Below are 23,102 nucleotides of genomic sequence, written 5' to 3'. Positions count from 1 at the left end.
GGGAGATTCGGGAAGAGACTGGACAAAAATCGTGCACCTATGGATGAGGACAGTGGGTGGGGAGTGAGGGCGGAGGGTGGGGCGGGAACTGGGAGGAGGGGAGTTATGGGGGGGAAAAAAGAGGAACAAATGTAATAATCTGAACAATAAAGATTTAATTTAAAAAAAAAAACTCTCAGCAGAGTGGGAATAGAGGGAGCATATCTCAACATGATAAAGGCCATATACAATAAATCTACAGCCAACGTCATACTCAATGGGCAAAAACTAACACCATTTCCCCTAAGAACAGGAACAAGACAGGGATGCCCATTCCTGTTTGACGTAGTACAGAAGTGCTAGCCATAGCGACCAGACAAGAAGGAGAGGAAAAAAAGCATCCAAATTGGGAAAGAAGAAGTAAAACTGTCATTATTCATAGATGACATATTATTGTACATAGAAAGCCCCAAAGACTCCATCAAAAAACTACTAGACTTAATAAATGAATTTGGCAATGTAGTAGGATACAAAATTAACACCCAGAAATCTATAGCTAAAAAAAACTACCCCATTTACCATTGCAACAAATAAATTAAGATACCTAAAAATAAACTTAACTAAGGAAGTAAAAGACTGATATTCATAAAACTACAGGATACTGAAAAAAGAGCTAGAGAAAGACAAAAGCAAATGGAAGAATATACCGTGCTCATGGATTGGTAGAGTCAACATCATTAAAATGTCCATATTACCCAAAGCAATCTATAGATTCAATGCAATCCCCATTAAGATACCAATGGAATATTACACAGACCTAGAACAAACTCTCCAAAAATTCACATAGAATAAAAAAAGACCCTAAATAGCCGCAGCAATCATGAGAAACAACAACAAAGTTGGAGGGTTCACAACACCAGATATTGAGCGATATTACAAAACCACTGTTCTCAAAACTGCCTGGGACTGGCACAAGAACAGACATATAGACCAAAGGAACAGAACAGAGTACCCAGAAATAGACCCAAGCCATTATGCTCAATTGATATTTGACAAAGGAGGCAAGAGCATACAATGGAGTCATGACAGTCTCTTCAATAAATGGTGTGGGGAAAATTGGACAGGTACATGCAAAAAAATGAAACTAGACCATCAACTTACACCTTACACAAAAATAAACTCCAAATGGATAAAGGACCTAAACTTAAGATGGGAAACCATAAAAATCTTAGAAGAATCCATAGGCAGCAAAATATCAGATATATGTCCCAGCAATATCTTTACCGATACAGCTCCTAAGGCAATGGAAACAAAGGAGAAAATAAACAAATGGGATTACATCAAAATAAAAAGCTTTTTCACAGCAAAGGAACCATCAACAAAACAACAAGAAAGCCACTACATGGGAGAACATATTTGCCAATGTTATCTCTGATAAGGGTTTAATCTCCAACATTGACAGGGAACTCAGACAACTTAACAAAAGGAAGAGAAATGATCCAATCAAAAAATAGGCAAAGGACCTAAATAGACACTTTTCAAAAGAGGACCTACAGAAGGCCAAGAGACATATGAAAACATGCTCAAAGTCACTAATCATCTGAGAGATGCAAATCAAAACGGCAATGCAGTACCATCTCACACCTGTCAGAATAGCTGTCATCAATAAATCAACAAACAACAAGTACTGGCGAGGATGTGGAGGAAAAGGAACCCTCTTGCACTGCTGGTAGGAATGCAGACTGGTGCAACCACTATGGGAAACAGTATGGAGTTTCCTAAAAAAATTAAAAATGGAACTCCCATTTGACCCAGTAATCTCAATTCTAGGAATATATCCCAAGAAATCAGAAACACCAATCAGAAAGGATACATGCACCCCTATGTTCATAGCAGCACAATTTACCATAGCTAAGATTTGGAAACAGCTTAAGTGCCCATCATCAGATGAATGGATTAGAAAACAGTGGTACATCTACACAATGGAATACTACGCTGCTGTAGAAAAGAAGGAAATCTTACCATTTGCAACAGCATGGATGGATCTGGAGAGCGTTATGCTGAGCGATATAAGCTAGTTGGACAAAGATAAATATCACATGATCTCTCACTCATTTGTGAAATATAATGAACAACATAAACTGATGAACCAAAATAGAGCCAGAGAAAAGAATTTTTTAGGATATAATAGAAGTAACCTTGGTATTTGCAGATTTTTAATATTTCCTACAACTTTTGTGATAATATACTCTTAGTACAGTGTTGGTAGTATTATTATATTTATTATCTTTTTTCTTGAAATATTAATTTTATTGCACACAATATTATATTTAAAATTGTTTTTCTTGAAATATTAAGGTTTATTGCAAGTAACAATATTATATTTAAAATCATTTTTCTTGAAATATTAAAAATAAATAAAGAAAATTAATATTTCATCAATTAAAAAACAGGGAAAAAAGCTTTCCAATTCCTCCCACCCTCATCCTTGTCAACTTAACAGCCAGTGAGAGAAGGGGCAGAATAAGAAAAAGTAACCCCCCACACAGCCAGGCCTACTTCCAGTTTCTAAGTCAGGCTGGAGCAGTGGGGAGCAGAGAGGTTTTAAACTGGATAAGGTTAAAGAGTTTGGATATTCAGCTCGTCCAATAAGCCAATACCATACATTTTAATTTTGAGAAAAATTTTTGAATTATCTTTGAAAAAGACTGAATCAATTAACATGCCTCCAAGGGTATTTATTTCCCCACATGTTTATCATTATCGATCTTTTAAATTTGACCAGGATGATGGTCTGAGAACATCTCCTTGATTAATCTTTTACTTTCCTGATAACCAGAGTGTTTAAACATTTTCATGCTTATTGATGATTTGTATTTCATCTGTGAATTGCCTGTCTATAACATCTATTCTATTAGGTTGCTTATATTTCTCTTGATGATATTCATGTAATCTTTAGTGTAATCTGAATAGTGGGATTGATTCACAATACTGTGGATTCAGGGATTAGAGATCAATAGGGATACAAATGGCCAAATTTGCCATGTTTTAAAATCATTATCCCAATAGCTACCTTCTTACTTAGGACTTGTGTTTTCATCACTATGACAGTTGCTATTTAGCTTTCTACGTTCATGGGCACAGATGGCTAACATCTACATTTGTCCTTCAATTAAGCATGAACAATTCAAGAGACAGGCTCCACCCAGTTCTGCAAATCAGTCCAGTTATCTGCCCTGACGGAATTTCAGGAGTAGTGGGCCACTCCAAAGTGCAACAAGTACAAGTTGCTTCTAATCCTCAGGGGAAATATCCAGTTTCTCTCTGGGGTGGTACAATCCTGGCAACAGGAGGAAGGAGTAGTAGGAAATAGAGCAAATGAATAAACTTCAAAGCTTGAAGTCATTCATCTTCAAGTCAAAACTAAATCTGAACTTGTAAATAGTGGTGTTTCCCACTTAACCCCCTCCCCATCTTTCCACAAATATGCTTTTCCTAAAGAAGACTGACAGACCTATCTTGATTCTTAAAAGGAATGTGAAGAAGTGATGGTGAAGTCAGTGAAGGGGTAAATCCCACGGTAAGCTCAGAGGACATGGGCCTCTATAGCATGATCAGTGTGGCTCTCAAGAGCTGCAAAGTAAAGAATAAGGTCTGACTCATGGCTAACAGATACTAAATCTGGTGCCAAGATACTAAAAACTTACTAAGGAGAGTTCACACTCGCCCTCTACCCACATACATTTTTGTTCGTCCAGTCCATTCCTGTAGCAACGAAGCAACTGTATCAAATGATTTGGAAGCAGCATGTGAAGATTAGATAGAGTCTCAAAGGTGCGCCGCAGAACTTCAGGATCGTCATAGTTTTTAGATGTCTTACACTCTTCCAGGGGTGGAAATTTCAGTACAATTTGATTGCTTTCGGCCGTTTCCATAATGACCCACTGAGTTACAGAGAAGAACAAATAGAGAATTTAAAGAGTGAAGCCCCTGGCAGTTGTCCTTTCTCCAAGCTTTTCTCCATCTCCAAGAAGGTATCCTGGAGTCTGTTTTCTCTTCTCTGACTGCTTGGCATTCTGAGAGTCACAATGGCCCAGACCCTAGCCTGGAACTCTGAGTGCTCGTCCTGCAGCTTCAACCCCGAGGCAATCAGCCTGTCAAAAATACCTTGGCAAGTCTTACAGGGATTTTTAGATAGAAACTCCTGTTTCTGCCTGGGCATGGACTGTATCTGAGGAAAACAGAGTGCTTTCCTCAAAAGGAGAGGAAAGGGGTGTGTACACACCCAGTATTCTTTTCCCACCTGGCACTTAGTAGAGGTCTTGCACCCTGTGTGTACATAATTAAGGCTCCAGCCCCTGAGGGGAGTGGTTATATCAGCACAGTTCTCTGAGGAAAGAGCTTCATCGTCCAAAACCGAGGAAATGTCCAGATTAACACAGGTAAGCTGCCAGCTGCTTCTTATTCTCTCAACCAAATTAACACCGAGGAGACAGAGTAAACAAACAAACGTGCTCGATTCTTTCTTTACTGGTAGAAGCCATTCTTCACTGCGAACCCAAAACAGAGGACAGTAGAGGTAGTAAATCTTAAATCATCACACTTGATAGCAGCTCTAAGCAATAGCATGGCTGCCAAGAACTCCCAGATTTGGGGCAAAAACACAGAGTCAGGTTTACTACGGCTACACCTCACTCTCAGCACACTTCATCACTGAGACAGGTTCCCCATCATTGCTCTGCTCTGTGAACTGGCTGGGTAATGACACCGCAGGATGGTGAGAAGCAGGGAAAGCCATGGAGCCAAGCAAGCTACGGCAAAAGCTGGCAATGTCCGGCTTTCACCAAACTGAGAAACCTTTGGTCAAGACAGTAAAAACATTATAATTATATCATATCATTAGTGTCCAGAGCAAGAGATATACAATTTCACTTTTTTTTATTGTTTTGTGTTTGTGTGTGGGGTTTCTTGTTATTCTTAACTGAGGATATATTTTTTTAAATATATTTTTATTGTTTTCAGAGAGGAAGGGAGAGAGAAAGAGAGAGAGAGAGAGAAACACATCAATGATGAGAGAGAATCATTGGCCAGCTGCCTCCTGCACACCCCACACTGGCGATTGAGCCTGCAACCTGGGCATATGCCCTGACAGGGAATCAAACTGTGACCTCCTGATTCATAGGTCGATGCTCAACCACTGAGCCACGCTGGCTGGGCCCTGAGGATACTTTTTCCATTGATTTTTAGAAAGAATAGAAGGGAGGGAGGAGAGAGAGAGAAACGATATGAGGGAGAAACATTGATTGATTGCCTCCCACACATGCCCTGACTGGGGCGAGGGATTGAACGTGCCCTTGATCAGAAATCATGCCCACCACCCTTTGGTGTGTGGGCCAATGCTCTACCCACTAAGCAACACTGGCCAGGGCCAATTTCACTCCTTAATTTTCAACTTGCAAACTTAAAAAGTAAAACTTTAAAAAATAAAAGATATACATTAAATACAAATATATTTAAAATATGTTACAGAACTAACCAGAATTACTTGAATATAATGTGATCCTCATAATTTCATGGGTGTTTTTGAAAAAAGAATGAAATTGGTATAGGTCAGGGGATTGAATATTTTGATAGCCAGAGGCTTCTTTCTTCCAAGCAAGTTGATTCTTACTGTAAGTCCTCATTTACATAAATAGCAAGGAACAAACCATGTTTTAAGCCATCTAACGGGCTAATGATGTGATCTATTAAAACTGATTCTTTATACCCCATGGAAATTGACCCATGTATTCTTAATCATTGCTCTAAATAGTAATCAATGGAATGTTTCTCGGTATCTAAAGTATATTGGCCTTGGCTGACTTCAGACGTAGGCCACAATGATTGCATTTTATTTTTAAATTAGCTATCTGATGGATAAATTGATGGATAAATGTATTTTGCAATGGGTTAGACTTCTTCAAGGAATCCATCTTACTCATTTTCTCTAATAATGGTGTGGTGGAAAGAACACTGAATCAGGACGGGAGTTAACAGTCGAGAATGGAGCCTGGTGCTAAGCCAGCATGGCTCAGTGGTTGAGCACTGACCTATGAACCAGGAGATCACAGTTTGATTCCTGGTCAGGGCACATGTTGGGGTTGCAGGCTCTATCCCCAGTGGGGCGGGGGGGGGGGGGGTGGCAGGGGGGAGGAAGGGACGTGCAGGAGGCAGCTGATCAATGATTCTCTCTCATCCTTGATGTTTCTATCTCTTTCTCTCTCTCTTCCCCTGTGAAATCAGTAAAATAAAAATAAAATAAAAAATAAAAAGACTGGACCCTGGCAATGCCTTGCTGCTGACTAGTTGTGTGATCTTGATCGCATCCAACCAGGTCCCTGAAACTAATGCTCTTTGATAAAACAAATCCATTTGTATCTTGCTTTGTATTCCACTTACTTCTAATTCTATTCTTCAATGTCCAATATATTTACCTTTTCACAATCATGTTTGCAATAGGTTACTATTCTCTCACAAGAAAAGATCAGAAAACTAATCCTCCTAAGCTAGCCCTCCTTGTCTTATTATGACATGAGTCGCTATAAAGGGGCAGTAGCACCTCTCAGCATAGCAGCTGCAGGACTCTGGGTTGTTTTCTAGTTAGGCTGATCTATTATTTTTAGGTAAATAGCAATTCCTTTTTTGTTTGTTTGTTCTTGTTCCCAAGAGGGCTGTTGTGTCCCCCAAACACCTTCCGATCCCCCTCTGCCATGGTGGATGTGACAAGGTCAGCTGGCTTCCAGAAGGCAAAGTATTCAGTAATGTTCAAAGAGAAAAGATCATCTCCAAGCTTCTTAAAGAAAGTGTCCTAAAGAGAGTGTTCCGTTCAAAGCAAATGAGGTGGGAGGGTCCCAACCACCAGAAAGAGGAGCCAAGCTCCAGCTTTCCTGGCGCCAGAAAGTAAGTTCTGATCCTAAAATTTAAATCAAAATTCAAAGTAAATTTGACAGAAGGCTAAGAAAACCAGTTACAGAATATATGCATCTGAAAGACAGGAAGACGTTTTAAACAATTCAACCTATAGAAACCAGGTCTTGCAGAAAAATCTAAATAAAGGTGGAAATATGGTTGAGCATTTATTCAAAAGTACTAACTGAAACATATGCAGATGTAGAATTTACTGATGTAAACTTCTTACTTTTGGAAATATATTTATATGTATCACTATCACACTCATTCTAGGAGTAAATACATTTTTAAACAAGATTTCTCATATTTTTACAATAGAATGGTGGCCTATCAAATAAAGAAACAGAGTATTAAAGGATAATTTTTCAAACAAAAACACAACTTTTAACAAAATCTTTTCACTTATACTTCTTAAAAAGGGATTATAATTATAAAAATTATACAAGTAAGTTAGGGTAGTTAGAAATGGAATCCTAAATCAGGGATAAATATAATTGGCTATGACTGAAAGATAAAGGGAATAAAAAACAAGTTAGCTAAATCAGCCACTAAATACAAACTGCTCATAGTTGAATTGAAATGTTCCCCACTCACTTAGCATCTACATGAGAACAAAAATGCATATTATTAATTGGAAAATATTATCCTGACTTTCTGAAAATCTATAATAATAAAAGCGTAATATGCTAATTAGACCGAAGTCCATCCTTCCACCCTTCCGTCCTTCCGGATGAAGCTGGGACTGCGAGGGAAGCCTGGGTCCCTCCCACTAGCTGGGGGGAAGCCTGGGTCCCTGCCAGTAGCTGGGGGGAAGTCTGGGTCCCGGGTGCCAGAGGAAAGCCAGTGCCGGCAGCCAGGGGAAGGAGGGCCTACTCTTGCACGAATTTCGTGCATCAGGCCTCTAGTATTTACATAATTACACTGAAGAAGACTCTATTATAATATATGACCAGCCATGACCTTGGCAATAATCTAGGGAAAAACAAAGGGAGGTAAATGGGCAACGTAAAAACATGAGAGGTATCAAAAGAGGTAGACTGAAACAGAAGCCTTTTCCCTCCAGAATAAATAGAAACTAAACAATGTTATTACTGGCATTTATTTGCATAACCCTGGACTATGAAAAAAAATGTATATCAAAGTGCTTTCCAAAATAGCTATCTGGTGGTCAGTATGTCACCTTTGTCACAGTAGGAGAAATTGAGGTGGGCAGCAAGGCATGCTCACCTACTAAGTGATTGGCCCAAGGCTTTTCTGCTTTTCCACCAATTCAGACCACCTTCCTTGTAATTGATGTAAGGGCTTGTTGAATGACAGGAGACAGGGAACATCAACCTTACCCTACACCATTGGATTAGCTAAAGAGGTGCTGGTTTCCATGGAGGCCTGAGGCTACCACTAAAAGTTGAATTCACAGTGCCTTGGGATGACCTACAAGGAAGGTGTGTGCTTTGGGGCCGAGAACTGATGTTAAAGCTGGATCAGACCCAGTATGGAAAATAGCCCACTTCTAATTAATCCCCTTGCTCTCAAGGCGGGACTTGAGCCAAACTATACTCAGGAGTTTGGAGAAGGCGTTGTTCTCTTAGTTGTTGCCCTTATATTTCACAGTACCACATTTCACATTTAGTTCTTCTCTCTCTTAACCTTGTCTCCTCACCACTTAGAATGAGTGTTCCCCTATAAAGACTGTACAGGGACTATCATTTTAAACATGTAATGCTAAAAACTATCAGTTCAACAAGTGGAGGTGCGGGGATGGTACATGATTTTGAGGCTGATGTCAAAGTGTTCAAAAGTTCTGCAGAGAAAGGAAGATTTTAGAAATACGGGGGAAAAAGAATCTTAGAGGATGTATTAATGGATGACAAACTCAGAGGGACTTTGGGGTCAAGAATCAGCTCAAATTCTGAAACAAAAGAAAAAAGCAGAAGCAGAAACATGAAGCAAGAAAGATGGGAGATGTGTGAAATGCATGCATGCATATACACACACACACACACACACACACACACACACATTTCTTGTCTCCTATCTGGAGAACAACAACAAAAATTCCCAACTAGATAAATTTGTAAAAAGCATTAGCTGGAAATTCATGAACTCTAAGATTTCGCCACTTCACTGTTTTTCAAGTAACTGTAAGTTGGGAAAAGTTGCTTAACATTTTTTAGTCTCAGTTTAGTCATTTATAAAATAGGAATAACTAGTAGCATCAACTTCATTGTGTTGTTAAGAGTATTAAATTGGTTAATCTGTATAAAATGTTCAGTATTATGTCTGGTACATGGTAACCACATCATACACTCAAGCAAATGTTATTTTTGGAGTAAATTATTTCAAATATTTAATGAGTGCCTAGTATATGCCAGCACACTGCTAGCTAGAAGAAGGCCAGGTCTTGCCTTCAAGGCATTGAAATGAGTGAGATATTGTAAATGTATAATTATAATGTGACAGTAAGGAGTTGTAAACAAGTCATCATAATATAACCCAAAATAGGGTTCTTGGAAGAGGTAGCAATTTGTTCTTCCTGAGGTATCAGGGAAGATGATTTGTGAGCTACATCTACATAAACAGGACTTAAGCAGATAAAAGGAGGGAGGATGTAAAAAAGAGGAGCAAAAATAGAAAAAGTAAACATAGTGTATGTCCTGGGGGAGAGTGTTTAGAAAAACTGCAAAATGTGTAACGTGTTCTTCTTCTTCTTTTTTTTCATTGACTTGGGAGAGAGAGGGAGGGAAACACCGATTTGCTGTTCCACTTATTTATGCATTCATTGGTTGCTTCTTGTATGTGCCCTGACATGGGACCAAACCTGCAGTCTTGGGGTATGGGGCACTGAGCTACCCAGTCAGGGTCTAATGTGTTTGCCCTGTTGTAGGCACTGAAAAGGTGATGAGCAGATGCTTAAAGCCTGGCTACATAATTTGGGCTTTACCTTGGGCATGAGGAGGGCATTTGTTTTAGATCAGTGGCATAGAAAACAGTCTGAAGAGGAGCATGCTTAGGAGGGAGACATCCAAAGAGGCATAGGCTAATCTTACAATTATTCTTCTATATTTAATGTGCTGCTACTGGGTGCCCAGCACAATTTAAAGTGATGGGATTCAGCAATGACCTAGACAGGAAAGGCCCCTGCCCTCCTCTAGGATTACAGCCTACTGCAAAGAGACAGGTAATTTAAAAAGCAAATAAGACTGACAAGATCATGAGATGTACAGAGAAGAAATAAAACTGGTTTTATGAAATAATGTGGGTGGGAAGGACTTTTTAAAAATGAAGTCAGGAAAGGCCTTTCCTTTTTTTTTTTTTTTTAGTTATTTTACTTTATTTCTTGAAATTAAAAAAAAAAAAGGAAAGGCCTTTCTTAGAGGAACATGGAAATGCAGAGGAAGGAGGACATCTCTGGGAGTGGGGTGGAGATGGGGACCACAGATCTGAGAAAACCCATGTGCATTTTCCTTGGAAGACACTCAGAGGAGCATGGGATCCCTTTCCCCAAGTGTTAAACCAGTGCAATTAGATGCTTAATAAAACATTTGGGGGGTTGAATCTAGAGCTGGGTGTTCAACCCAACAGAATGCAATAGTATCCATCAGCAAAGCAAAAAATTCGTCTTCAAATGACAATGCTTTATTATATCTACATCTGACAAACATTTTTAGTATTTAGTTACATGTACAAATATATGGCAGTCACAAATGTGTAAATATTCACTTACATACTTATTTACATAATATATGTATATATAATGACATACCCATATTCTGTGTGTGTATATATACATGTATTCTTTCCTCTCCTCCCCCTACTCCAAGCACTTATTTCAGGGAACTAAAGTAAGGGATATGAACTTGGAGGGCAAAATTGGCCTCCCACAATCTAAATGTATTATAGAAACAAACAAACAAACAAAACTTCTGTGCTTTCTGCTGTGATAGCAATGACTTAGGCCTGCTTTGGGCGGGAGCACCTACTTCTTCTACTGCTAGTATTTATGGTTCTACATATTATAAGCACAGTGGCACTTGACATACAGCTGCACGTGCGCTCTGATTAGCCTTGTCTAGCTTAGCACAGGGCACAAGCCCCGGCTTCGCGTGAACCGGGAGCGGGTGGAGGCTGGAGGCTGGAGGCTGGAGGCTGGAGGCTGGAGGCTGGAGGCTGGAGGCTGGAGGCTGGAGGCTGGAGGCTGGAGGCTGGAGGCTGGAGGCTGGAGGCTGGAGGCTGGAGGCTGGAGGCTGGAGGCTGGAGGCTGGAGGCTGGAGGCTGCGGGCGGGCGGGTGGGGGCGGAGGGGCTGAGGCCGTGACCCCGCCCGTCAGAGCCCCCGGAGGCCACCCACTCACGACGGCCCCCGGGGCCCAGGACGCCCCATGAGGCCCCGGGGGCGCGTGGGCGGCAGCGTCGCCGGGTGACCCCCGGGAGGCTCGGGCCTGGGCGATGGCTACCCGGGGGCGCGGGAGAACGCCGGCCGTCGTGGGCGCCCACGCTCGACGGCAGTTGCGGGGCGACCGGGAGCCCGCGGAGCCGCAGCCCCCACCCCCATCCCCACGCCCCGCTCATGTCGCCCGGCTCCGCGGCCGCCCGCGGGCCCCGCCGGCCGCCCCTCGGCGGCCGCCCGCTGCCCGCCCTGTCCTCCCGCTGCAGGAAGGCCGAGCCGGAGGAGGCGTCCGCCCAGCCGTTCGCCGCGCGCGCGGAGGCGCCGGGGCCGCGAGGCGGCTGCGCGTTGGGAGACGACGCCGGGGACGACGCGCGGGCCCGCGACGGGGCGGGGTAAGAGCAGCCCCGCCGGCCCGGCCGCGCTCCGCCCAGCCGTCCGCCGCGGGGGAGGGCGCGCCCGGGCCGTGCACCCCCCGCCCCGCCCGGCACCGGTCCAGACCCGCTCCGGCTTTTCGACCCCAAGGCTCCTTCCGGGCGCCGGGTCACCAGGCCGCCTGTCTCCGGGCCCCTCCGCCACGGGCGGGGCCTTTGCCCGCGTCCGGGGCCCTCACCGGGCGCCCACCTGGGGGTCCCCTCCCCGCCCTCCTCCACCCAGCGCCGGGCACAGAGCCGGCGGCTGCACCCGCACTGGCCCAAACCTTGCCCGAACTGTGTTCCGTTTCTTCGGGATGCACCTCCCCCTCCAGGAGGCAATAAAATGGAACCGACTGGCACCAGACTGGCACTGCAGTGGCTTTACTTGCGGTCTCGCACGCTCCTCTTGCACAGGAGTGGCCGGGGCCAGGACAGTTTGCTGGGAAAGAGCGGTCCTGTGGGCCTTTCACTGCCTCTGAAACGGGCCTGTTTGGGGGCTAATTCTGTTTCACAGGGAGCACCTGTGGGTGATTAATAGCAGCGTTCACCGCCCTGCTTTTTAAGTTCCAGATAATTCACCATATTTTTTTTTTTGTGATTTGTATTTTATTTTCCTATCTGATAATACCTCCTTTGTCATCCCAGACCTTAATTTCCTAATCTTCTGTTAGATCTTCCAATTTGCTTTTGTCTATACACCTCCCCTCTGCCCCCCGCCCTTTTTTGGTCTGGTTTGCCCCTTGTTTCCGGTTGATTTTATTTGTTACCCTCACCCTACCCTCATAGTCCCGTTCTTCTGCTTTCTGAATATGTTCTTACCCTCCTTTAGATGGGGAGCCAAAGTTCATGCTTTCTTTAAATCAGTATTGTGCCTTACCCATAAATGCGCTTGTTCCACAACCTGTATAGGATTTTAAGGACACAGAGGAGCAAAATGGGGAGAAGAAATGGTGAGAACTATGGCACCAGCCTGCGTGTGTCAAACATCTCTCATGAGGTACAGCACATGCTATTGCCCTTGAGCGTTTGGGCAGCAGCTCCCGTTGTTCAAACCGAACCCCACGGACCTGCTGCTGAGGTCCCTTGCTGCTGTCTCTTGGAGGACAGTTGTCCTGAGCTTTTAACCCCTTGGCACATTTGGAATACCAAATGGAAAATTTTTATGTCTTGTAACAAAGAAAAAGTTAACCAGCTTCTCTCCAAATCTGGAGACATTCCTAATGACAATTGGATTTTGTTTTATTTTCTCTCACATATTTTGTGAAAAATATTAGTAAAGCAGGTGGAATTCCAAAAATAACCAATTCCCAACCTGTAAGGAATTTGCAACCTCGCTGGCTTCATGTGTGGCTGACGGCCTTCTTCCAACGGGCAAACTTGGTAATATTACTTTTTTGTATGATCTCCACAGCACCATTCAGCAGCTTCCCTTTACTATGTTAATTTAAGAACATTTCTCTCCCTTGTTATTTGATACAGTAGTATACCAGGTCACAGACATAGCTGAGAGAAGCTTGAGCATCTGTTGGAGACATTTTAAAAATACAAACAACAGGGCCATATCCTCATCCTACTAAATTAGAATTCATAGTATTTTTTCCAACTGTTATTTTTTAAAAGCTCCCTAAGTAATTCTCACAGAGATGAGACTATTATTTCAGAGAACATAGAATAATTTATTAATTTTATTTTTCAAACACCACCAAACAAAGATAATCTACAGCCTGCCTCCCAAGATTCAGCTCCCCTTCCTATCAGGAAATGATCCGTGCGGATCAGTTAAATCCTCAAACGGTATTTGAGCTTAATTCTCCCTGTTCCTCCTTAGTGTGGGGATGACACCTAACACTACCTAACATCTTACTTGTATATTGCTTAGAGTTTAATTTACAAATGATTTCCTCATTTGAGACAGGAAAAAACTGAGTTCATTTCTAAAAAACATTACTTTAAAAAATAATCACCTCTTCCAGGATAAATTATTACAATCCTCTCCTACACATCCCACATTCCACCCCCATAGCACTCAGCACAATGTCTGGAACATAAACACTCAGTTGATATTTGTACATTTTCTTATTCATTTTTTGAGTATTTCCTCAGTGTTTTCAACATCTGAAGCCCAGAATGAGTAGTGGGCTGGTCATTGTTGAGTATAATGTGAGGATTAGGAATTTCCTTTGGTTGATTTATAGGCTTTCAGATACAGAAACTGGTGAATTTTACACAATGAAGTGGACATTATATTTTAAACTCAATTTTGAAAACCCGTGTGCCATTATTTTTAAGAAAGTGAGAGTGAAACCATAAGTTATTATAAAAGCCTTTCCATTTCCTGACTAATAAGTGTTATCAAGCTGATAATAACTTGATAAGAGAACATTGATACTCCTCAAATATGCTGGTAGTACCCTTATAGGTGGCAGAGGGGTCATGAAACTTTGTGCCTTTTGTCACACTCTACCCAAAGGACATGTCAAATGATGTACTTGAGCTTTTTAAAATTTTCTTAACATTAAGTTTATGCTAAAACAAATATTGTTGTAGAATTTATCTCACTGGAATTTGGATTCAGAAGTACCTGTTCCTGAGAATAAAAACCTCCCACCTGGAAGGGATAGTGCAGCAGGTGGTAAGAAATCCTAGATGTCTATATACTTATATTTATAAATATATGAAAATGTACTCATATGAATAACCACTCATATAAAAGGGGGTTTGTTTTTAGTACAACCAATTTTATGTAACTATTAATTGTTATTTTTTATACACATTCTTTCAGGCAAAATTAACAAGGTAAGGATAAATGTTTGGCTTTAAATAATTCACAAAACATTATTTTAAAATTAAATGTTATATTCTTTAAAAAATTCTTTACTCAAAGTTAAACTTTATATTTCATGTCTGTAGAATTCTTTAATCAAGTTAAAGCTGTTATTTTTTTTACAGCTTCAAATTGGTCATTAAATTACTATTTGGTTATGTTGTTTTTTCAATATACAATACTATATATGGAAATTATAGTGAATATAGTATTTTCTAATCACTGCCAAAGGTAATGGTCTCAGCACTTAAAATATCTTAAAGCAGTTGAAATGGTTAATATTTTGTTTTGAAATAGTGAGAAAATTAATTTCATTTACCTTTTTTTGATCAAACTATAAAACACTTAACTTTTAGTAAAATACTGATAACCTTAACAGTATTCAAGGCTCATTAGTTAACACTGTTTAGTTGGTATTTATAAGATTATACTAATTCCTATGAAGACAGCAAAAACAAATGAAATCTGTATGTCTTCAAAGGAAAAACAAATGACATCTGTATGTCTTCAAAGGAATATATATTACTATATATTTCTTTTTTTATATATATATATTTTATTGATTTTTTACAGAGAGGAAGGGAGAGAGATAGAGAGTTAGAAACATCGATGAGAGAGAAACATCGATCAGCTGCCTCCTGCACATCTCCTACTGGGGATATGCCCGCAACCCAGGTACATGCCCTTGACCGGAATCGAACCTGGGACCTTTCAGTCCGCAGGCCGACACTCTATCCACTGAGCCAAACCGGTTTCGGCATATTACTATATATTTCTTTATTGGAACTACATATCCCTTAGTTACAACAACTATCAGTCTTAGAATAAGAGTAGGGACAGAGATAGATTGTGCTTAAAAGTCTTCTGCTGCTTTATAGAACCATTTGGAAATTCCAGTAGAGCAACTGATGCTAGAACTTAATTTGTCAGAGCATGCTCACAAAAGAACACAGGTGGGATTTTATTCATCATAGTCCTTTCCTAAAGTATTATTTTCTTTAAATGCATGTTACTAAAGTGTTGCCCATGGCTTTTCTGTTATCAGAATAGTAAACAAAGGACATTTCAGTTATGGAGTTATCCTCTTAAAGAAGGAAGTACCATGGACAACAGGTAAGAGGATATTTTTGTAAACCCCTAAATTAGTGAAATAAATTTAAATACAGATGAGTTAACTATTTATCTGAAATGCTAGGACAAAAAACTACTAGAAGAAAATGTATTGTGTCCAAATAATGGGAAAGTATAGAAACTCACACTAAACTAGAAAGTGACTGGCAAACACCACAGAGATAATCAGTATATGGGTAATTGAGAGTTTACTATGCCGTTACAATTGAGGGTTTCAATGGATAGAGTTTAGAATTCTTATTGAAGGGGAAAGGAATTGTAATAGGAAAGTAATATTCCATGTGCTAGGAACAATTTTAATTTCTTGTATATATTAACTCATTTAATCCTCACAACAATCCCATACGTAGGTAGCTATCATCATCCCTGTTTTACAGATGAAGACACTGAGGCATGAGGACAAGTTAAAGAACTTACCCAAAGTCATACAAGTAATGAATGGTAGAATGTAAAAGTGCCTTGATTCATGCTCATAATCACTATTGTATACTGCTTCTCAGACCTTACCTGGATTTGAATTCTTCTATTTTGGTTCTTAAACTTTAGTGTGCATTAGAATCAGCTATAACGCTTCTGAAAAATGCAGGTTACTATTATTTGGAAATTAACATTTATTGAACACCATTATGTGTTACTTTTACATAGAGTGTATTATTTAATGGAGGACTTGAGGCAATAGGGTGGTTACTTGATAGCAGACATCTCCTAGTCAGAGGGTTTTTACACTTTGTGAGGCTCAGGATACTGCTAAAATTTGAAGGGGGAAACCAATAAATGTGAAAGAGATTGTATTGATTAATGTCCTAAGGTAATGTTGGTGCTGATGAGGATAGGAAAGGCTATTTTTACTAGCGAGAACTCGGCTGGGAACAAGGATTTCAAGGTAAGAGGTCAAATGAAATGATTTCTGTTATACTAACAGAAGAGCAAACAGTAGATTGCAGGCTAGGGTCCCAGACATGGGATCCTACCACCTGAGTTTAAATCCCAGCTTCACTAGATGTGTGACCTTAACCGCTTTGCCTCATTTACCTTACCCATAAAAGGTAGAACATAAAAAATGCCTATTTCATGAGGTTATTGTGAGGACTAAACAGAATAATGTGTTTGACAGGCATTTGCTGTTAATATTACAGAGTTGGAAATGTTATCAATGAAATATTTCATTATGGAGATTTTTTTCTCTTCAATATAACATCAACAAGAGAATAAAAGTAATGGTAACTCATTCAGTGTTTAACATTTTTGCAAAGTATGTTCATATAATCATTTTATTTCTTAGACCACCTCCAAGGGAGGCGTTCTCATTTCCATTATGCTCAATGTTGAAAAGGGGGTTCAAACCTAGGTCTTCTGTCCCTAACCATGTTTTTACTACACTACAAGGATTGTGTCTATTATCAATTGCAGATTTAAAATAATCTTTCTGTGGTTTTTCAAAGGCAAGTCGGGGGTTGGGGAACGTCCAGCCCCGTGAAATCATTTGGTCTGGCCCTGCCATGGTATTAGGGATGAGTTAAATGTTTGACTAAATATAGCAGGCTAATTTTTAAGTTGATAATTTTGTATTGTCCACTAATTGTGTTATAAATATCCAAATGACCCTTGGCAAAAAAAAAAAAAGGTTCCCCACCCCTGAAAATGAATAAATTACCATTTTCTGTAGAAATTGAAACATTTTTCACAATCTTTCGAGATTACTTTGCTGTCTTTACTATAAACTGGCTTTAAAAGAAGCAAGAATTAATGAAACTATATTCAGTGTGTCCCCCCAAAAATGTATACACACAATGTCTATAGATTCTATTACATTTTTAAAATGAAATATATTTTAATAAACACTGCCTTTATAATTATTCAAAGTATATATACATTTTTTAGAACACCCTATACATGTCATTTAATCGATCAAATCTTTCAATGTCAGTATTTCTAGTAGGCCTTTTTTTAAAAAAATTAAATCTTTATTGTTCAAATTACTACAGTTGTTCCTCTTCTTTCCCCCCATACCTCCCCTCCACCCGGTTCCCACCCCACCCTCTGTCCTTTCCCCTCCCCCCCACTGTCCTCATCCATAGGTGTACGATTTTTGTCCAGTCTCTTCCCGCATCCCCCACACCCCTTTCTCCCCGCCCCCGAGAAGTCAGTCCACTCCCTTTCTAACCCCTGATTCTATTATAATCACCAGTTTATTTTGTTCATCAGATTATTTATTCACTTGATTTTTAGATTCACTTGTTGATAGATGTGTATTTGTTGTTCATAATTTGTATTTGTACCTTTTTCTTCTTCCTCTTCTTAAAGGATACCTTTCAGCATTTCATATAATACTGGTTTGGTGGTGATGAACTCCTTTAGCTTTTCCTTATCTGTGAAGCTCTTTATCTGACCTTCAATTCTGAATGATAGCTTTGCTGGATAAAGTAATCTTGGTTGTAGGTTCTTGGGATTCATCACTTTGAATATTTCTTGCCACTTCCTTCTGGCCTGCAAAGTTTCTATTGAGAAATCAGCTGACAGTTGTATGGGTACTCCCTTGTAGGTAATTGACTGTCTTTCTCTTGCTGCTTTTAAGATTCTCTCTTTGTCTTTTGCTCTTGGCATTTTAATTATGATGTGTCTTGGTGTGGTCCTCTTTGGATTCCTTTTGTTTGGGGTTCTCTGCGCTTCCTGGACTTGTAAGTCTATTTCTTTCACCAGGTAGGGGAAGTTTTCTGTCATTATTTCTTCAAATAGGTTTTCAATATCTTGCTCTTTCTCTTCTTCTGGCACCCCTATAATTCGGATGTTGGTATGCTTGAAGTTGTCCCAGAGGCTCCTTACACTATTTTCGTATTTTTGGATTCTTTTTTCATTTTGCTCTTCCGGTTGGGTGTTTTTTGCTTCTTTGTATTTCAGATCTTTGACATAATTCTTGCGCTCCTCTGGTCTGCTGTTGGGAGTCTGTATAATATTCTTGATTTCAGTCAGTGTATGCTTAATTTCTGGTTGGTCCTTTTTCACAACCTTGAGGGTCTCACTAGACTTATTGAGGGTCTCATTAAATTTATTGGCGGTCTCACTAGATTTCTTGAGTGTCTTAAGTTTATCAGCGGTTTCTAGAAAATTCTTGAAAAACCTTAAAAGTGTGGTTTTGAACTCTATATCCAGTCGTTTGCTTTCCTCCATTTCTGTCATTTGTGACCTGTTTGTCTCCACATTTTTTATGCCTCCCTGTGTTGATAGAGTGGCTTTCTGTGCTAGGTGTGCTATAGGGCCCAGTGGCTCAGCCTCCCCAATTACCTGAGGTGGACACTCTTGGTGCACCCCCTTGTGGGCTTTGTGCACAGTCTTGTTGTAGTTAAGCCTTGATTGTTGTAGGTAACACTGGGAGGGATTGACTTCTAGGCCAATTGGCTGTGAGAATCAGCTGTGTCTGCAGTGGGAGAACTTCTGTGCTGGAGACACCCCTCCAGGGCAAGACTTGCTTCAGTGGGGCTTTGGTGCTCACTGAGTCTGCCCCGAGTGTGTCCCTTATGGATCCGAGTAGTTGTCATCCGGATGGTCCTACTCTTACTCTGACCACTGGGTACACTGGCTCTTGGATCTCTAAGGAGGTGCTAATTTAGCCTCTGCCTGAGGCTACCCAGCAGGAGCTCAGCTGTGAAGGAATGCAAGCTGCTGTGGGACCTTGGGCCAGCTGCAGTTTGTTAGGTAATTTTCAGATTGCAAAGGGCCAGGCCTTTCATATGCAAAAGCCAGCGCACAGCTTTGGCGGGGCGGGGTCCCAGGGGATCAACAGGGCGGAGCAAGCAGCTATGGCTGCTCCTCAGTCCTACCCTAAGAGACCCTGAGTCTCAGTGTCCCGTAATCGCTGCAAGCACCTCTGAGAGAAAGCCACTGTCGAGGTCCAACCGATGCCAGACAGTCTAGCCCCGGGGTGGGCAAACTTTTTGACTCGAGGGCCACAATAGGTTCTTAAACTGGACCGGAGGGCCGGAACAAAAGCATGGATGGAGTGTTTGTGTGAACTAATATAAATTCAAAGTAAACATCATTACATAAAAGGGTACGGTCTTTTTTTTCAATAGTTTTATTCATTTCAAACGGGCCGGATCCGGGCTGCGGGCCGTAGTTTGCCCACAGCTGGTCTAGCCTCTCCCCGTATGAGTCTGGGTCCCCAGAGATTCAACCGGAACTGGAGTTCAGAGCAGTTGGGAGCTTGAGACTCCCTCCCGAATTGAAAAAGATAACCGTGTACTCAACTGCCAGCCCTTTCCACGTGCGCCTCCACACCTCTGCACTTTACTTCCACACGGCACCTCCTCTGAGTCTCAGTGTGCTTTTCTCTTTCCTTCTAGTTGTACAATTTCCACTCGGCCAGCCTTCCTGTGGTTCTGGATGATGTCTATTTTATCTTTTAGTTGTATTTTTGAAATGGTTGTGCGAGGCAGCAATTTCCGGTGTTTACCTATGCCGCCGTCTTGGTTTCTCCTCTAGTAAGCTTTAACAAAAACTAACTGCAAACTAAACTCAGTATTCTATGGCCTAGCTTTTTTGCAGTTTTCTATTTAAACATAAAACCCAGAAGTATTTACTCCTAAAGCAAAAGAGCACCATCAGATGAAAATTACTATGAACTATATCTGGGGTAATTTTTGTTTGACTGACATTGTTTTGCTTTCTTTTTTTTTATTAGAATAATTTTTAAAACCATAATGGCTAAAGTAGAATCCGTTATTAAGTAACCTAACTAATTTCTTAGTCTCTTTATCTAATTCTGGTTCAATAAACATTTCACTGTAATTTCAGTTTGAGTTATATATAGCCTCCTTTTCAGACAGCATAATTGCATATACAATATAGTCATAGGCAAACAGATAGAATTAGCTACTTTTAACCTATGGCCATTCATAGTCACAGTTAACCATTTGTAATGCTTACAATGATCTCATAACCTGTGTATGCACAAGGGGATGCCCTGTTAACATTTTACTTCTTTTAAAATGTATATTGTTTATAATTAGAGCATATTTGAAAATTAGCATATTTCTGTTAAGATAGATATGCACATTCCATTGGGAACTAAACATTAAGTAGTCTTTGATAAAGGTTACATGTTATCATTTAATAGCATTTTAATTCTAGTCAACAAGCCATTCATTAATTAAATCATTTTTAAGGGATTTCAAAAAACCTTCAATGGAAATTGGCTTTAATACAACCAACAATCCCATAAGGCTCTTCACTCTGAACCACTCACTAACAAGTGCTCCAGCTGATAAGCAAGTTGGTTCTTACTCTGAACTGCTGACGCCATTAGGTCTCTGCTGGCCCTATGCTGATGGAGATTTTTTTAAGGACAGAAATGACTCTCTTAATAATTTATGTTCAACTATAGAAAACAACAATGGTGAAACTTTATCTGCTCCAACTTGGAATTTGAAATATAGAAACAGCAGTGTAGAAGAAAATTTAACAGATGAAAGTGATTTATCAGAAAATGAAAAAGCAAATGATACTTTACTCAGCTGTTTTAAAAAGATGGACCTGAACTTAAAGCCAGAAACAATAGAAAATGTTGAAGAATCTTTCACAGAAGAACCAAGTGAAGTATTTCCATATCCTGATTTTCTCCCTCCTCCTTTCAATACTCTGGACTTGCACAAATTAGCCCTCTCAAAATCTGAAAATTGGAAAGCAACAGTGGAATCTCCAGAAAGCTGTATTGAACCTTTGATAACTCGTTTATTAGAAATGGAACGATTACAACATACTACTATACAAAAAGAGAGGCCAAGAGTACAAACTACCTTCTGTACTCCAGCAGTTACTGAACGACCCTTTTCCTCTAAAACTATACCCAAAATGAGACAGCCAAAACTTTCTGACTCTGTAAGTCTTCAGACAACTTGTGTAGATAAAACTAGAGAAAAAAGGAAAAAGAATTCTGCTTCTTGCAAGCTTGAACAAAATGCTTCACAGTGGAATTGGAGCAGTGCTGGCAAATATAAATGGAATTCTAGACCACCATCACTAAAAAGTTCATCCACAACAAAACAATTGGTGGCAACTTATGATGACTTTAAAAATCCCCAAAGCTCCATTTTAAATCCATGCCAAGAACTCTCAACCAATGCTACTACTGCCCAGTCAACTCAATCACTGGTTAAAGTGGTCTCAACAAGACCCTGTCTGCCACCAAGGTCTCTAATACCAGTTTCACCTATACCTCTGTCTTTTTCTGAAAATCAGAGGGAAGAAATGAAGGCACCAAGGACCAAAAAGAAACTTTACCGAAAACATATAGCATTGAACAGGCCATTCTATATTCAGAATCTAAACTGTCTATCACCTTCATTTAGAGCTAAGGGTAAGTGCTCACCCATTGAGCAAAAATGACATTTCCCCCCATACATCTCTATATGAGCAAATCTTTCAAGAAGCCCAGCTAAAATATGGTTCATCATTTCGAGATGCAGGTATTAAACACACACACACAGTACTTGATGTGATATTGAGCAGAACCTGTGGAAATCACTGCTGGGATCGGTGACGTATCAACCCAAGGTGACGTATTGGACAATCTTTTGCATGTTGTTTCAAAATGTTTCGCTTAGTAAACTATTCTACTCAAAAGATTGTTCTTTTGTTGTGATTGTTTCCCAGTATAATTCCATCAATAAATTGCATAATTGACTTATTGTTGCTATAATTATCCTTGTGTTCTATTATACACACGTAAGAGTTAGTTACCTCTATCAGTGATTTTAAAAAATTCTTCCCACTCTGTTACCTTTTTTCTTTCCCTTCCCATCTCCACAATCTCTTCTATTATTTTGACCTATCATTTGGGTATTTGGTCATTAAATGCTAAGGAAGTTCCTGTTTTGTTAATATACAAGATCCTCATGGTTCTCCTATGACTTCTTAGAAACTTTCCATTTCCCACGCCCTTTTTATTTAAAAATAAGATTGATTCTTTTTGGAGCCTAACTGTAGGTTTAGGCATGAAACAACCCTCTTCCACTCAAATCTAATAGTTTTTAAATGTCCAAGGAAAAATGGGAAAAAAGTCACTGTCCACAGAGAAGCCAGAATTTCATGTAATGAAATCCCTCCCAACCCCGACCCAGGCCCTTTGTTGCTGTAAGTCTTAACCCTGGCTAGCTGAAACTAAGCTAAAGCTTAACTCATTAACTGGTAAAAAGGGAAACTATGGATTGACACTTACTGTACCTAAGAATCAGGAACACAAAAAAGTAGAGTTCAATTGCAGGCTTACAAAAACAGAATCTTTGGGAGTGGGGCCTGGGACTTACAAAATAAACATCCCAGATCATTTTAATGCAGGTGGTTCTTAGATCATATTCTGAAACACACTGTAAAGGAAAAACATGATGTAATATGCTTAGCTCAGAGTTTGAATATTTGGCGGGGGGG

At 40.3% G+C, this 23,102-nt stretch overlaps 1 protein-coding gene and 1 long non-coding RNA gene across 5 annotated transcripts in view; one reads left to right on the top strand and one right to left on the bottom strand.

Annotated features, from left to right (window-relative positions):
• The window catches only part of LOC132230680 (uncharacterized), a 52,286-nt gene extending 40,189 nt beyond the window's left edge, over nt 1-12,097 (bottom strand). Inside the window, exon 1 of the long non-coding RNA XR_009451909.1 lies at nt 12,010-12,097. This is a non-coding gene — a long non-coding RNA (uncharacterized LOC132230680). The remainder of the gene's footprint in view (nt 1-12,009) is intronic.
• On the top strand, nt 11,243-22,358 carry FAM217A (family with sequence similarity 217 member A). 4 transcript variants are annotated; one of them, XM_059688502.1, is made up of 6 exons: nt 11,243-11,704; nt 12,635-12,722; nt 14,273-14,357; nt 15,428-15,502; nt 15,595-15,662; nt 20,843-22,358. In XM_059688502.1, the coding sequence occupies exons 2-6, from the start codon at nt 12,673-12,675 to the stop codon at nt 22,059-22,061; spliced, it is 1,497 nt and encodes a 498-aa protein (XP_059544485.1). In that variant the 5' UTR covers nt 11,243-11,704; nt 12,635-12,672; the 3' UTR covers nt 22,062-22,358. The 4 variants fall into 4 exon arrangements, with proteins under 4 accessions (XP_059544485.1, XP_059544487.1, XP_059544488.1 ...); XM_059688505.1 differs by lacking the exon at nt 11,243-11,704 and adding an exon at nt 14,508-14,521 and having other exon boundaries at nt 12,555-12,722; XM_059688504.1 differs by lacking the exon at nt 15,428-15,502 and having other exon boundaries at nt 11,245-11,704.
• The last annotated feature ends 744 nt before the right edge of the window (nt 22,359-23,102 follow it).

This window comes from Myotis daubentonii, chromosome 3, assembly GCF_963259705.1.
Source record: "Myotis daubentonii chromosome 3, mMyoDau2.1, whole genome shotgun sequence".
Classification (NCBI taxonomy): domain Eukaryota; kingdom Metazoa; phylum Chordata; class Mammalia; order Chiroptera; family Vespertilionidae; genus Myotis; species Myotis daubentonii.
Note: the sequence above shows the minus strand (reverse complement) of the source record. Positions and strands in the feature narration are given on the sequence as shown.

Coding starts and splice junctions, on each gene's coding strand:
- FAM217A (XM_059688505.1), top strand. CDS start 12,609: ATGCGCTTGTTCCACAACCTGTATAGGATTTTAAGGACACAGAGGAGC. Junction 12,723..14,272: donor TGTCAAACATCTCTCATGAG/GTACAGCACATG, acceptor ATATTGTTGTAG/AATTTATCTCACTGGAATTT. Junction 15,663..20,842: donor GGAAGTACCATGGACAACAG/GTAAGAGGATAT, acceptor ATCATTTTTAAG/GGATTTCAAAAAACCTTCAA.